At 38.4% G+C, this 16,795-nt stretch overlaps 1 protein-coding gene across 50 annotated transcripts in view; it reads right to left on the bottom strand.

The window, feature by feature from the left end:
* Positions 1 to 16,795, bottom strand: part of ANK2 (ankyrin 2) — a 689,728-nt gene that overhangs the window by 21,544 nt on the left and 651,389 nt on the right. For 42 of the 50 annotated variants that reach the window (XM_012502792.2, XM_030799074.1, XM_030799062.1 and 39 more), the window contains 4 exons: positions 16,166 to 16,288; positions 13,836 to 13,868; positions 11,893 to 11,914; positions 1,249 to 1,323 (listed from right to left, as the gene is read on the bottom strand). In XM_012502792.2, the coding sequence (XP_012358246.1) occupies positions 1,249 to 1,323; positions 11,893 to 11,914; positions 13,836 to 13,868; positions 16,166 to 16,288 (253 nt within the window). Of the gene's footprint in view, positions 1 to 1,248; positions 1,324 to 2,855; positions 9,111 to 11,892; positions 11,915 to 13,835; positions 13,869 to 16,165; positions 16,289 to 16,795 lie in introns of all 50 variants that reach the window. The other 8 variants (XM_030799037.1, XM_030799039.1, XM_030799040.1 and 5 more) reach the window with 1 other exon arrangement.

Below are 16,795 nucleotides of genomic sequence, written 5' to 3'. Positions count from 1 at the left end.
CCCACTTAAAAGAATGAAATACATATGTATATGTTAACAGACTACTTATGAGGAATATTATTCAGTAAAACTTTTCTTACTTTTAAATAACAGGCATAAATATAGGCACTGTATATTTTTTCTAAAAGCATGAGAAAGTATTAGCAGTTACTTCTGAGGCACACAGCTAGAAGACAGAAGTAGGTGTGAGAGTCATATTTACTTTTCATTTTATGTCATTCTACATGGTGGTAGGATTTGAATTTTTACCAAATATATACATATTGCATTTACTTTGTAGGTATGGATACAAACGTATTTAAAAAGCAAAATAAATAATTCTGAATGTTATCTAGTAAGTAAATCACGGATAGTTTGGTATCATTCTCTCCCCTAAAACCCCGAATTAGTTAAGTCTGATCAGTATGTAAGAATTACTTTAAAATTATTAAAAGTGAGAAAGTGGCCACTTCTCCTGTTTCCAGTCATGTACTCTAAATTAGTAGTTATCTTTATGAGTATTATGGGCTCCTATTCATCACCAAATCTAAGAAATGGAAAGGAGAAGAATATTATTTTACAATGTTTGTCTCTTTGAAGTAGTCACAAGTGATACTAAAAAAAAAAAAGGCCAGACTGAGAATCTTGCTTTAATAGGTTAAGCCACACGTAGATGAAAATGTATAGTTTTTAAAACCTACAAATCATAATGCGTAAATAAAGTATATTGATTTTAGAATTCACTTTTCCTTAATAAATTATTAACATAAAATTTCTATACTTAAACACTCTCATTTCTCAAAAATAATAGTGAAATATCTCATTCATGTGTGTTTTAACACTTACCCAAAGCAATTTTTAGTGTTGTTTACTATGAAGATTTTTGACATAAGGTATCTAAAAGAAGGAGCCCTGGTTAAATGTCACATTAAATTTGATAAAAATTACATCTAAAAATGATTTTGAAACATAATAATCTCCCCCAAATTTAGATATCCACAACTGCCGACGGAGGTTCCTGAAGGTTGGTATATTCTCTAAGTCTTCAAATAGAAAGTTCTATTATTCTAAATTTCAGAGATGATAAAAGGCCTGCCCTGGGCTATACCATTAGCTGATGCAGAGCCCAGGTTTTCTAGTTCTTAGTTTATTCTTCTTTTCATATATTCTTTCTCAAGAAAGTGGGGGGTACCTTTTATGCTGTGAATGACACTTGACTGATGCATCTATGTCAGGTTTTGTTGAAAACCTGGGTCACATTCTTTTTACCTGTCCAGCTGAAGCCAAGGTGATCAGCAATATAAGCCAGCCTTTCCTCGATCCGTTCCTGCTCATCCTGTGGATCTGGAGAAGGTCAAAAACAGAATGGCCAAAGGTTGTCTATGACAGGAGAGGAACCACAGTACTGATTCATTCAAAGAAAGGAAGTCACTTCTCCAAATATTTGAAAGCGCAAACTAGATACTACATTTCAGATCATATTGTGTGTCTGATTTCCGGGGTGGAATGGGGAATAGATCTAATATGAATCATGAAAACCATCTGCTTCCATATCTCTTTAATCAAGACTAGTTACTAGACATAATTATATAAGTTGCTGATTTCTAGTAATCTTATGACTTTTCTTTTAAATTATTGGAGAGAATACTGCCCACCAAGAAGACCACCATCTTGTTCATGAAACACCAGAGAAATCATAACTGGGATGCAGAAGTGGAGCAATTGGCTAGGACCTCCTATTATTGCTTGTGGAGGGATAGATCATTTCCAGGTCATGTCTGAAAGGAATCACATCAGAGATTCACAAGAGATGTTGATCATGAGCTGATCAGGCCATCCTGATGAGTGTGGCCAGAAACAGCATTTGGTCCTGGTGACCTTGGAGAAACGAGGATAAAAGCATATGCATTTTTATGTGTATACTGTATCTGTATGCATATATGTCTTTTGGGCAAAGTTTCTGCCTTCTTGCTATTAAGCTTATATACTACTCACTCCTATAAACTATAATTTTCCCATTCATGTTTAACTCCCACTGATTGATAGGCAGCATTTTAGACCATGGTGTAGGAAATTTTGTATAACTTCAATTTAAGAATGACAGTCTTCATTGTAGAGATACTGGAAGAACACAGGCTACGTTTCAAAGCCATCTATGGTTTCCTTCTTTATAAGTCAAAGAGCCATCATCCCCTCACAGTCAACTTAAACTGTGCAAAGTTTGAGTTTTTGTTGTCTGCCGCATCTAATGAGAGTATATTCCACATTCATCTACCACATAAATGAAAAACATATTTTTACCTTAGGTTTGTTTGCTTAAAGTATTTACCAATGGTATCTGAAATCCAACCTTTCTGAATCAAAAACAGATCCACAACAATTAGAATTTCATGTTATGTGAAATCTTCTCAAGCAAATGGCTTCCTAATGATTACAAAATTGTAAGTACAAATTATTTTAAAGTATGCAAAGGTAAGAAGAAAAGCAATGAGTCTTCATACTATGAAACAAAATACAATATATTTATGTGCAAAAGTGCTTAATTTGAGTCTAAGCTTGGGACTTCAGAACAACAAAACTCAAAGCTCGCATGGCCTTATTACGTGCAGAGGCTAAAGAAAGGCAAGATCACTGTTGCCTGGTTATTATGTTTATGTTTTCCATAAGCATTCTCATTACTCAATCTTGAGATTGTTTTCTTAGACAAGAGTATACAAAGAAAGCACAAAACACAAAGGGCTTACACAAACACATTAGCCACTACAGAAAGCTTAAAGAAAATGAGACACAAATCATCAAATAAAACAAACATACAAAAAAACTATATCAATTTTATGACATGCGTAGCACAGGGAATCCCGGTGGCTGGCAAATACCTTCAGCATGGTCATGGCCATTTTCATCAGGGATGCGTTCAATCAGAGTCTCAATAGACTCATCCCAAATGGGCCTTGTGTCAAAGATGTCCTCAGGAACTGAGTGCTCGGTCTCAACAGGTGGCAGATTTTCAATTACTGATACTTCCAGGGCACTACTACTTTCATCGTCTGAAACTATCTCCTGCTCCCTCTCTGACTGTGTCAGCCTATCCACTAACTTGGAAGCCTCATCACTAATCTCCTCAAAGAATTCTATGGAATTTCTGTAAAGGTCAAAGAAATGCTCCTTACTTTCTTTTGTGGGGCTCGTGCCCACCCTGCAGGAAGATGTAGTGCTTCTGCTCTTAACTGGCAATCGGGATGTAAGTATCTTTGGTCTTGTGGCCCCTTCTTCTGATTCTAATTCAAGTTCCTCTGCCCTCTCTCTGCTCTCTGTTTCTGTGTCAGTGTAACTTCTGGTTTTTACTGGGCATTTGGTCTTTGAGTCCAAAGAACTAGCGTCAGATTCAGATTTGCTTCTATTATCTGGTGCAATGCTTGTCATGTCCTGTCCCTGAGGAGCCACTGTCTTCTGGACAGAGGTGTCTAGATCTGAGAGCTGCTGTTCAACTCTGTGGAGGGGTACTTTGACAGGGAGTTTGGACTTTGGTTTTGCTTCATCCTCCTTATTTTCCTCATCTACACTGGACAGAAAATCTTCAGAAAGTGAACTCTCATACTCTGCAGATGGAGGTGCTGGGGTGGAAATGGGCATAGTCCTTACAGGAATTTTGGATTTGCTTTCAGTAGAAGGCACATTCTCCATGGGTGCAGTAGGAATCTCGATTACTGATTTCTGTTCTTCTGGGGAAGAATCGGGAGAATCATCACCCCTATCTGAATAAACAGACCTGGTGAGTGTGGAAAAATCTAACTGGACTTGTACAGCTGGTTCAGAGGAGTCGGGGCAGGATATCTGCTTTACACCAGACAGAGGAGATATATCACCTGTTTGCACGGTGGGGAGGTCCTTGGTCCCTACACTAACAGCCTCTTTTGTAGGTGCTTCAGTGGAGGCTGAAATCCCCATTTGGGAGTTAAGTTGAGCATCCGACGCAGGTATTTCCTCTACTTCCTCACTCATGTCATCTGGAAGTAACTCTGCCTCATCATCCACTGTTTCTTTTGATTCTGAAAGTGCTAGTGATTCAGCTGATGTCTCCAGTGGTAGGGGCTCAGCCCCAGTAGCCCCTTCTTTCACATCTTCAGAGAGAGTCTCTTCCCTGGATTCCTGACCAATTTGGAAAAAGTGAAAACTTTCATCTGCATAGGACCTTTTGGTCATATCAATGGCACCACTTCGGGTCATTTCAAACAATTTTCCTTCCTGAAACAGAAATGGGTTTTGCTCACTTGTTGGGGTCCCCTCTTCAGTTGGGGTCCTAGCAGGAGTGGTGTCAGGGGTGGTACCCTGTGATTGTCTGTCTACCATCAAACCAAATATCTTTTGCTCTTCCTGTTTCACACGAGCCTCAAAGGCCTCATCGTCTTCCCGAATTTCACTCCAAGAATCAGAATCCACATCAGTTTTTGTGATGATGACTTTGCTTATTTGTTCACCAACAACTGCTGTTGTAGCGGACACAGTAGGCTCGAAAGACGAAGAGACACTGTCTGATTGCATTTCCCACGAGGTACTTTCCTGTTGGGATTCCATTTTTATGTCCTGGCCCTCAAAATTAGATTCTTTGCTTAAAATAGTTCCACTAGAGGAGCTTGCCACTACAACGTCTTCAACAGGGGATGTGACGGTAACAGAATACACTTCAGAAGAGTGAAAACTTGTGGTGTGATTTGCATCTGTTTGGGTTTTGCTTTCTTCACTAGGGAAAAAAGATTGGGAAGGGACATTTTCATAAGGGCTAGTGATTTGGGGATCATAGATTTCATCAGTCTCAGCTAGGTCAGACACGGGAACATCCATGGAAAATCTATCTGTTTGAGTAGTAATGGATGAGTCTTGAGAGGGGCAGTCCTTTGGTAAGTTCTCAAATGTTTCATCAGTTTTTGTGACCTCTGTTTTTTGAATAGAAGATGTGGCAGATATATCTTCATCTAATTCTTTTCCTTCAGATACTGAACAATGAAGCAAAGAGGATGAAGATGAAAAGCTTTCACTGGGGCAATCTGCTCGTGGAGATTCTGCTCTAGAAACATCAAGCTCTTCTCCTTCTGTGTCTTTTTCATGAGTGCCTTGGAGAGCTAATGATTCTTTATAGATGACTGGCTGTTCATCAACATCATCACCAGTTGGACTCTGTAGACCTGAAGAGACAGGAGCGGCTGAGCTGCTAGGACTCATGGCCTCACATCCATGGCCATCACAGATTTTTGGCTGATCAGTGTCTCTGTTTAGCTTATCATAAGACCTGTCTGCAGCCTCAGTGGAAACAGCATGACTGTCTTCAGCTAAATGGGATTCAGAATCTTTTTCTTCTTCTGATTTACCTGGCTCTTCCTGAGTATCTTCATTCATCTTGAAAGTATATTGTTTGGAAACAATAGGCTGGAATTGTACTTCTTCTGGACTGGAATTGGAGTCCATGCTTGATGGAAGTGGAGAAGGAGGTTGTACTCGAATCACTGGTTCTGGTAAAAGGCCTGAGTCAGCACCTTTTTTTAGCTGTGCCAACTCAGGTTCACTTTCTGAGGAGGAAGACACCTTCCTGCTTTCCGAAGTTACTAACACAGGGACAGCACTTTCATTCTCTCCACTGCCTGCATGTTTCAGTTCATCCACGTCTACTGAACAGTCAGCATCTGGGTCAGAAGATGAAGAAGATTCTTCTAGTTTGGGTTCTTTTTTGTAGTCCCTTTTCTGCTTTGCTTCTTGTTCAAGTTCATCAAACATTTTGATTTTGGTTACCATTTTAAACATCTCCTCTTCAGGTGTGAACCTCTTTTTCTCCCCGTTTTCTGAATCATCCTCCTCTGCACATTCATGAATCACAGCTGGTTTTGGTGTACTTACATCTGTGGTTTTGGGTGTAACCTCATAGCTGACTTCTTCAGAGCTGGGGGTGTCAGGAGAAAGGGGGCTTTTCCCTGAGCTCTCCATGAGCGATGTCTGCTCAAGACTGTCATCCTCAGCGCTGCCGTCAGGGTCTCGGAGTAGCCGGGACCGCACAGAGGCCACTTCCATCAAGAGTTCTGTTTTGGCAACAGCTGCAGGAAGAGGAAAGTGACTTGGAAAAATTCCAGCCTTCATCTTTGGTTCAACAGGGCTGCTTTCCAGAGAGTCACGGCAAGGGGATTCTTTCAGAGGACTTGGCTCCAGAGAATCAGGGGTTTTGTGTGAAGAGTTATCTTCTAGCACAGGGCTGGCTTCCAGCGAGTCTTTGTGGCTCACTGCTAATGAGTCATCAGCCACAGCACTGAGGACTTCGCTATCTCGGCTAGGGAGTGCAAGTTCTAACCCTTGGGGACTTCTAATGACTCCCTGAGGCTTTGATTCAGTTCCTGTATCTGTCTTTACAGAAGCCTCAGGCAGCGGCAAGGCCTTTGTCTCGTCTGAGGTGGCTGTGGATTCCTGAGCCTCACTATCAGTTTGTGTCTTGTGGGCTGAACTACCAAAGGTACGTTGACCTGCATCACAGGCTGCCTCCTCAGTCAGTCCTGCAGGTGTCTCTTTAGCTAATGCTACACTACAGCTGCCTGTGCAATCATCTTCTCTTTTAGGGCTTGTGTCTTTGGGAGAGCCTAGAGTGGCCTCTTTCTGAAAACTCTCAGTAGAGGTCTCTGAGTCCTCAGTGACTGTGGCACCTCGCTCTTCAGAGCCACCAGTAATGTCTTTGGTTGTGGGATCCTCTTTTTCTGAATGAATTTCTGTGGTGGTTTCTATCTTGGTGCTTTCCTTTGTTTCCCCAGTTTGCTCCTCACTTTTCTTTGGTGAGAAAGAAAGGCTTTCTGGGCTCGTCTCAGGGGTCTCTGCTAGGCCCTCATGCTTATAGCTTTCTTCTGAACTAATCTGAGGGGTCCCCTCCATCAGGCTGCCACACGGAGAGCCGGCTACCCCCTCATTCTTTAGGCTTTCAGAACTGCCATCTAAGGCACCACTTTGTAAAGACAGAGCCGGAAGGAACTCATCTTTCATGTAGTCGAGTGGAAATGTTGTGTTGAAAGGACTAGTGAGTACTTGGTCTAAGTGAAGCTGTGCCTTTTCTGTCTCCTCACTCAGGCGGAATTGTTGGTATTTGTCATTGTCTTCCAACTCCTGCTTAATGACCTCAGAGAAGTCAGTGGAGGTTTTCCTATCTGGGCTGATCTGTAGATCCATGTCTCCCTGCTCATCAGCCATCTTTTCTTTGGGGACTTTGCTCTCTCTGTGGCTTTCTTCTTCAGGCGCTGACTGAACAGGTTCAGGTATTTTGTGGCTGAGAATTTTCTCCTTTCCTCCAGCTGCATCTTCTTTCTTAACTCCTATGGAGGAAACACGAACTCCTCTTTTGGATTCTGCCGTGCCCGTTACTGGGAGTCTCTGGCCTCGTTTGATTGTCTGATTCTCTGTTTTCTGAGTTTCTCTCTGGGTTAGTATCGGCCCCTTTTCTTTTTCTACCCGAACTTTACCTTTCTCTTGTGGCTGCTTTTGTTTTGCTGATTTGTGCTCAAAGAGTCCAGTTTTATGTTTAGAAGGGTCCTGACCTGACTGGAAAGCCTTCATCAGCTCCCGAACAGACATGGTTTCCTCGATCCTCTCTGTTTTTGAGGTGGGGGATACAGGTGGTTGCTTTTCTGTTTTGCCAGAAGGTGACACAGGCAGGTGCTTCTCAGTTTTCCCAGCTGTTGATACAGGTTGGTGCTTGTCCGTTCTTCCGGAGGGTGAAACAGGCAAGCGTTTTTCTGTTCTCCCAGGCGATACTGGCGGGTGTTTTTCTGTTCTCCCGGAGGGCGATACAGGTGGACGTTTGTCTGTTTTGCCTGAAGGCGAAACAGGTGGGTGTCTTTCTGTTTTTGTAGATGACAAAGGAGAGTGCCTTTCAGTTTTTGTCGAGGGTGATACAGGTGAGTGTTTCTCAGTTTTACTCGATGATGACACAGGTGAATGTCTTTCCATTTTTGCAGAGGGTGACACAGGTGAGTGTTTCTCAGTTTTACTTGATGGTGATACTGGAGGGTGCCTTTCAGTTTTTGCAGAAGAGGAAAGAGCAGAGTGTCTTTCTGTTTTAGAGGAGGGAGACCCTGGCGCATGTCTCTCTGACTTCAGAGAGGGTGACGCAGCTGGAGGTGTCCTGTGGGTGGTCTTTTTTGGCACGTCCTCCTTGCCTTTGACTCTGATGGGCAACTTGCTTCGACCTTTCTGTTCATCTTCCACTCGCTTCTGAAGGGCCTTTACTTTATCCTTTATGGAACCAATGGGAGTTTCTTCTATCAAAGGAGATGTGGCCTTGACAGTGGGAAGGGGTTCAGGGGCTAAACCTGGGTCTTCATCTAATGACTCTTCTGAACTACCTTTTTTAATTTCAGCTTTCTCTGCACTAGCTTGTAAACCTTCCTCTTTTTGTTTCTGCTTTTCTTTTAATTTCCTTCTTACTGGCTTCTTTATTCCCAAGCTTGGTTTGTGCTGTTTCTGTGTACTCTGTGTCTCATCTGGGGGTATGACTTTCCCTTCCTTTTCAGAGCTCCTGCCAACAGCCAGAGCCTCACATTTCTTCCCTGCCTTATCTTGAACTGTCTGTAGCTGCTCTTTGGGAAGAGGCACAGAGGAATTCAGATCGTCAGTAAGGTAGTTCACTAGCCCAGTTGAGTCTTTCTCTACTTTTCCTTTCATCTCTTTATCTATTCTAACTTCTACACATGGATATTCAGTGATTTCTAAAGGTGCTTTTTGCCTAGCCTCTTCTATTTCCTCATCACTGACAATAACCCATTCCTCTTCCACTAATCCTCTCTCAGACCGAGAGCTCTGCACACTGCTTTCATCTCTTGTGCAGGTTCCACTTCTCAGGATTTCATTCACTTTCTCTAAGTCCTCTTTAACTCTTTCAACGATTTCAAAAGGCTCTCCTGGCTCTTCCTCAGCAGCCTTCACCAGCTCCTTCACTTTAATAGAACCTGCCTTATCAGACACATCTGTGGTCAAGATGGCGGTCATTTTGATCAAATCTTGTTTCATCTCAGAAACTTCAGAGAGCAAGTCCGGACTTGCTAGGACAGGAACTTCATTAACCAGGTGACTTTTCAGGACAGATGTTTCTGTAGATTCTGTCTCATCATCTTTGATGTGAATGAAAAACATTGAAAGTAAAATGGAAATCAAAAAAGATATTGGCAAATGTAATCAGGACTGAAACGACACAGCGTCTTTTCCTGTGGTGGTGGTGGGAGGGGCAACAAAATGGGCTGGGAATGGTAGATCCACAAGGCCTCAGGGTACAAGAGCAAAGCAAGGCTAACGAAAAAAAAAAACAACTGAAAAGGAAAAATGAGCAGGAAATAACTTGCTTAATTTTTCTCACTTGTAGCACATCCACACGTACAACAAAGCTAAAACAAGACGCACATACACACACACAAAAACACTACATATCAAAACAAAGAACGCAGTGAAATTACACAGAGATATCTCAAGATTGTTCAGATGTTACAGATCAATGTTGAAAAAAAAAAGAAAACCAACCATGGGGAAAAAATAAGAAAAAAAGCATTAGAAATTGCAGAAAGTTGATTTCCTCTAGGAGAAAGCCAGTAGTAGCAAGCTCAGAATAACATCTAATGATGTATATACATTTTTAATCATATAAAAATCTGAAATTCAGTATGTTAAGTTCTACCAATATACAAACACTATATAAAATATATCTGAATCAGCTGCAAACCGGCATTTCATCTAAGGGAAATTCACACCTAACAATGAAACAAACAGTCTGGTGCTACGAGGCATGGTCCTTTCCTTGGAGCAACCTCCTTGTTTAGACACAGAATGGACAGACCAAGGAGGGAAATAAAGGAAAGGAAAGAAAAACAACAGAAACAATAATTGTGATTAAACTTATAAGTGAGTCCAAAGTTAAAATGTGATGCATGGCAACCCAAGTCAGAGACAGTCACACGGGACACACACACAGTTTATGTAAGCCAAGTTATTTCCATGCAAAGCAAAGGTGGAGTAAAACTGCTGGGAGAGGCGGCCTTGCTGAAACGCATGGGCAGGAGGATGGCGGGAATTTAGAACAGATATGTAAAACATTACTGTGGCGAAGTGTACTTATTTCCCTACGAGTCCATGCATAAGCTGCTGAAGGTGGTATACTGAGGCTTAGGTTGTGGGGGCTTACACCCATTAAGGTTAAGGAAGAAAACTCAGTAAACTCTTCTAAAATGTACTCATAAAAAGACTTCAGGTAAGAATCACTTCCACAGAGCACTTCTTTAGAGATTAGTTTATACCTAGATGAAGATTATTTAATGATTATCTTTAAAACAAAAGCAAACTTGAGTCTGTATTTAAAACTTCTAAAACACTCAAAACACCTAGAAATCCTTCAGGAAAATCCATGGCATTATAGCAACATGGTAACATTCTTTTTCTTTTTTTAACAATTGAGCCATATGGATGAATTAATTTTTAATTCTTACTAGTTTGTATCAGGGGAGCAAAATAAGAGGCCATTTAAATAAATGGAGTAGTTCTGAAGAAGAAAGTGAGAGAATAAAGTAAAATCACTTAAAAAAAAGGAATCAATGAAGGCAATGTGATATATCATATAAACAAAAGTGCCTTCTCTTGGGAGAATCTGTATTTGTTGAGGAGATACATTATGTGAATTTACACATATAAATTTATTAAAATAATTTATACCAATACAAATTTGTTCAATTATATAAACCAATGAAAACATCCAGAATCTCAAATATTCTAGATCTGAATAATGCTTTAACATAATGCTTCAAAGCAACTTCCATAACTTAGTAGTAAATTACATTGTCCTAGGACTTTAAAAAAGCCCTCAGATCATTGTGTAGGGCCAGATGAGCATATTAAACATGGTTCTAAGTTTTCTCATTTTGGGAATATACTGTGAAATAGGGCAAATCAAAATAAACTCTGAAATAAAGTTTATTGATATTCAATAAACTTTAAAAATCAGATTTTTAAAAAGCATTTGGGGCACAAAAGCAGAAATCTGTAAAATTCAACTGGAGTTTCCACACAAGAAGCCAGAGAGTCACTAGAAATAGTCCAACAAACTAAAATCTTAATTGGATATTACAAACCTGAAATGAGTTCTAAGATAGCTCTTTTAAGGTCTGTCAAAACCAGTTCTCTCTCTACTAGATCAGGTTTGGGATTTGCATCATTATTTAAAATTAACCCTATAATAACATGCTGTTGTGATTAGTAATTTTATCCAGGGGGTTTTAATTTTTGCATTCTTGGCTCTTCATTTTTGTTTATTTTTGTTTTGTGGTTTTTTTCCAGAAAGTTTTCACAGAAGTCTGTTAGACCTCAGCTCTAAAGACGTTGGTTACACTTCACCACAGTAAAAAGTGCAAAAGAGTGATGGGGAAGGGGGCAGGCATTGGATGGGGTTAGCTTCAGCTAAGAACTATTAGACAGTATCACTTTTGCAGGTGTATCCTACCAAAATAATGAGCTCTCTACAGAAGTCACTATTGCATTACATAAAAAGTGATACTGTCATGTCAGTGCTTAAAAAATAATGAGATGACAATGTTATGTTAACAAATGGACAAAACGGTAGGGTGGGTTTCTAAACAAGCATAACAGCAATACCAGGGTTAACAAGGATGTCAAAAGAAAGTGAATGCTTAGATGAATAATCATTGCATTTTACTGCTAATTAGCTCGCAAATTAGGTATATTTGTAATTTAACTGGCCAAGCTGCTTTTATAAATATATTAATGATTAATAAGGATAATATAAAAATTTAATTACTATAGTGGTTAGTAATAGCAACTAGCTTGCATTTTAATTCATGCTTCTTTTTAGGGTAGCCAGCTTTCAAACAAACTCAATTTTCTTTAAGTTCTTACTTTTTTCTGATGTCATATCGATCTGAAAGAAAACATACATAAATTGAATGGTTACAAATACTGCCTTGGCTCATAGCCCCTGGTGTGCACAAAAAGCTCCTATTCATAATTATACATGTTGGGTGACACCATAGCTATAGGAAGGTCAGAGTCATTTGCTACAGTTTTTCCTGAGAGTCTCCATGATTCTTATCCTGACTTTGAAAAAAATCTTCTGTTTTCTAGACACTACAGGTAGAAAATCCTTTCTAGCATGTTAATCCTGGGAAGATATGACCCAGGCTGGTTTTGATGTTGGAATACATATTTAGGGAATACGTCAGAAAAAGGGTGAAGTCAGTATTAAATAATAAGTATCCATTTAGTGGAGATAAAGGAAAGGATGACAAACAGCAACGCTAGGGTGATGTGTTCTACAGAATTAGTTTCATTATCATTAATAATAAGCCAGCATTCCAGATCCTGAAAAGAATATGAACTGGATCTATTGCCCTAAATAGTTCCAGAAAGTATTCAGTAGGAAAATCATCTAACAGAAAAAAGTGATTTGTGAACATGGCAAAATTGGCTTCCCTGTCATTTTTAACAGCTGTGGTGGTAGGGTCACTGAGTACAGGAAGGAAATGGAGTATGTGAAGCAAAGAGTGACTGTGCAGTTGAGGGAAAGAATGACTTCGGTCTTAAGTCGGTTGTGTATATGGCTATGTGCAGCAGGACAGTGAGTCTATAGTCACCCCTCTCACCCTGCTCCATTGCAAGGTATCAGAAAAAAAATGAAGCCGGGGCATCTTCTGAACTGATAAGGGCTTACATTTTAAGCTGGTGGGTATAAGGGTATTTATTATATTTTTTATTTTGAATGCATTGGAATAACATTTAAAAAAAGAAAACTAGTATATTTGAAAACATTTACATATAACAAATAACATATGCATCTGTCTATCTTAGAAACAAATATATTATTTTAAGTTTTCCAATTATGTTTTTCATTTCTATTATAATATTTGGGCATTTTCAGATCTTTATAACGGAGACAAACACACATTTGCTTTAAATATTGAAGCAGGTTTAATTCATATAGCTATTTATTCAAGGTAACCTCTCTAAGACTTGCTTTCTTCATCAATAATGTAGTATTTAATAACAAACAACTCATAGGTGGTTGTGAGAGATCAATATTGATGAGGCATGTGCAACACTTAGTAAAGATCCCACTTTATAAGAAATTCTTATTATTAGCATAGTTCTGCATTATTATAGTCTAAGGAATCAACTATATGCTTCTTAAAGTTTTTTGGTCTCAGTGTTTATCAAACTGTTTGGTCTTAGGGCCCCTTTACACTCCCAAAAATTACTGAGGAGCCTGAAAAACTTCTGATGGTGTGTGATATGTATAAATAGATATCCGTATTACAAATGAAGGCTGAGAAAGTGCTAGAACCTAAGAGTATGCAAGCATACATTCCATTAATTGCCAGAGTGGCAATATCATCACATGTAGTATAGCCTCTGGAAGACTCCTCTATAGTTTGTGAGGATATAGAAGTTTAAAAGGCAAATAATGTCTTAGTACATTTTTAATGTACTAAGACATTTAATTAAAAATTAAGACATTAATAATGTCTTGGTATACAAAGAGTTTCAACCACTAGATGTCTTCTGACTAAGAACCCCTGAGATAATGGTTTAGCTCTCAGTAGTTAGTGGAGAAATATAGTATTGCATAGAGACATGGCAACAATTTATAGGGAAACTTTACTATTCCCTTAAGTTGCTCCACAAGATGAGAAAACAGAGGCTTAGAGAGGTTAAGTGAAATTGTGCCCCTTTAATTACTAAGAAGAACCGCCTACCCCTTCTAAAAACACAGGTTAACTATGTGCTGTTATTAGTGGTTACAGCAATGACACAGCCGTTAACAAGTGACACTGTCATAAAATTACCTCTTCCTCCTGTTCTTGATCTGACTCTGATTCCTTTCCGCCCCAAGATGCCATGCAAGATGGAAAAAAGAGAGAAGGAAGAGTAGAGAGTATTTAGAAGAAAAGGAAAGAGTAAATAAATACCCTTTCAACAAGCATCAACAGGCAAGCATACAGTCAGCACATTCTTTTTTTCTTACTAACGGCTTATGGAAGACAGGCAGAAAAGAAGATTGGCTTAAATACAAAGTTTGTAGAATCAAGAGACAAAAGAACCAATATTATAAATATACTAATTCCAGATACTAGGTCACCACAGAAGTCTCAAAGTTTGACCTTAAATGAACTGGATGGCATCTGTCTTTAGAAATAGTGATGATAATATCCCAATCATTACAGATATTGGTTGAAAATATTAAAAGCTACAAATAAGCATATGGTGGAAAATTTTCAATACACAGACAATATTTAGAAGCATTATTCTAACAAAGAGCTACTAAATTCTTTCTTTTTTTTCTTTTCTTTTCTTTTTTTTTTTTTAATAGAGACAGGGTCTTGCTATGTTGCTCAGGCTGGTCTTGAACTACTGGACTCAAGCGATCCTCCTGCCTTGGTCTCCCAAAGTGCTGGGATTACAGGTGTGGGCCATGGTGCCCAGCCAAGAGCTACTAAATACTAAGGTATATTTTCAATGTACAATGTCTGGGTTTTTTTTTTTTTTCTTTTTGAGTTAGGAATTAGAAAATTGTACTGGACTATTTGTACTGGACTAATTGTACTGGACTATTAATAGCTGTGTCTGGTATGTCTTGACTTAGAAATAAAATGTAATAATAAAGTTAATGCTTTCTCTTAGAGCACACTGAAAGCTCATGAAATCAGCCAAAGCTCAGTCATCTTTCTTTAACACTCAGGTGGCTTGCCCGCAGCAGTACATATTTCTTTGTGGTTCTTATTGGCATACTGCCTCCACTGACTCACTACTAATCAGCAATACAAACCCCAAAATACATTCTGCACCATCAAAATACAATGAAACTATGCTCATTTGGGTTGATATACCCATTTCTATATTTTAATTCTTGGAATAACATGTATATTTAAATATATAAATAATATTTTATTTTATTGATTTAATAAAAATTTACAATGTCAAACCTAATGCTATGAGCTTTTCTCTATATGGCTGATCTCTATTTACAAGAATAATTCATTAAGCAAATATAAAATTTAACAATTGTGGTGGGGAAAAAGAAGTATAGGACATTTTTTGTTTTATGATGTCAAGATTTAGGATTTTAAATATATCCCTACTTCCCCTCCAGGTCTCAGCAGTCACCACTCATCACCCTTCCCAACCTGTTATATAGACACTGACAACTTCTGCATCCACCTATAGATTGCCATGTGGGAGCTTCCTATTCAAAAGAAATATTGGTTAAAAAAATTTAAAAGAATGAAACATAAATTATCCACAACAATTTAATTGATTTAGTTGTCTTCTTTGATTTCATCAGAGTATTCAAGGAATTACATGACAGGGAGAGGTTTGAAAAGAAAGTAATTCCTGTAGGTAGACTTGGGGTCAGAAATTAATGTATTTCTCCTTTTCAACAATGTTTTAAATCTACTCATAACATGGCGATATGTTTTTTACTAATCAACTATTTCTAGTATTTTTTATTTTAACCAACAATTTACACAAATTACGTTGCCTAAGCTGCCCTTGAACTCCTGGGCTCAAGTGATCCTCTCACCTCAGCCTCCAGAGTAGCTGGGACTACAGGTGTGCACCATCACACTAGTTTATATGCTCTTAAAATATGATAAGTTAGAAGATTAATAGTTAATTACTTAGAAAAAATAAAATACCACGGGGCAACTCTGAATTTAATAATATGTAAGCCACCTGTGAATTGGTAGTAAACAGAAGCTGATGAACTCTAATATTTTCACAGGGCCAAATGTACTAGTATGGTCTCAGGAAAGCACATGAAAACAATAATAAAGAAAAGCCAATTAGTTTTAAAAATTTCTTCAAAAAGTTAAATCTGAAGCCAAATTTTCTTACTTGCATGCCCAATGTGTATTAATAGAATTTTTGCATCAAAGTGCATTTAACGTGAAATCAGGTGGCACTACGTTTTTTCTTAAGTGGAAATCATAAATCTGACAGAGAATCAAACGTGATTATTACACGTGGTTTCAATCAGTCTTTGTTGGTATTCATTTTATTAGGTCAGTGCAAAAGTAATTGCTGTTTTTGCCACTACTTTTGCACTGACCTAAAACAAGATTTAAAAATCAATTCCTACTCTGCCTGAATTGCACTATAGCAGATTTTACCATACCTTTGTATAAATCGGCAAAGTGATGTTTAAGTTGCAAATAGCTTGATGCACCAGGCCTCTTGTGGATTTTGGCTCCTTCATAAATGATAGTCGTCCGCAAGGTTCCTGAGTCGTATCGCGTACCTTGAACAAGAAGGACATACATGCTTCACCCATATTTGATGTGCAGTATTTACTTTAACTAGATGATGCTTGAAAGGGGAAAGTAAAATTCATTTGTTAATGCTAGGTAAGAACTCAAAGGATTTCCTTTCTCTTTTCCTATTACCATTTGGAAAGCCTTTTTAAAAATCAGCTTTCTTTTTCAGTCTTATTTAAGTATGGTAGACAAAAATTGCATATATTTAAGGTGTACAATGTGATGATTTGATATATGTATACATTGTGAAATGATTAGTGTATCAAATTAACATATCAATCACCTCATGCCCCTTTTTTGTGGTGAGAACACTTGAGATCTCTCTTAGCAAATTTCAAGTATATAATACATTACATACAATTAACTATAGTTTAATGCTGTACATTAGATCTTCAGAACTTACTCAGCTTTTAAAATAATTACGGTAAAATATACATAACATACAGTTTACCATTTTTACTATTTTGAGGTAGAAAATTCAGTGGCATTAA

The sequence above is a fragment of the Nomascus leucogenys genome, chromosome 18 (genome assembly GCF_006542625.1).
Source record: "Nomascus leucogenys isolate Asia chromosome 18, Asia_NLE_v1, whole genome shotgun sequence".
NCBI classification, from domain to species: Eukaryota; Metazoa; Chordata; class Mammalia; order Primates; family Hylobatidae; genus Nomascus; species Nomascus leucogenys.
Note: the sequence above shows the minus strand (reverse complement) of the source record. Positions and strands in the feature narration are given on the sequence as shown.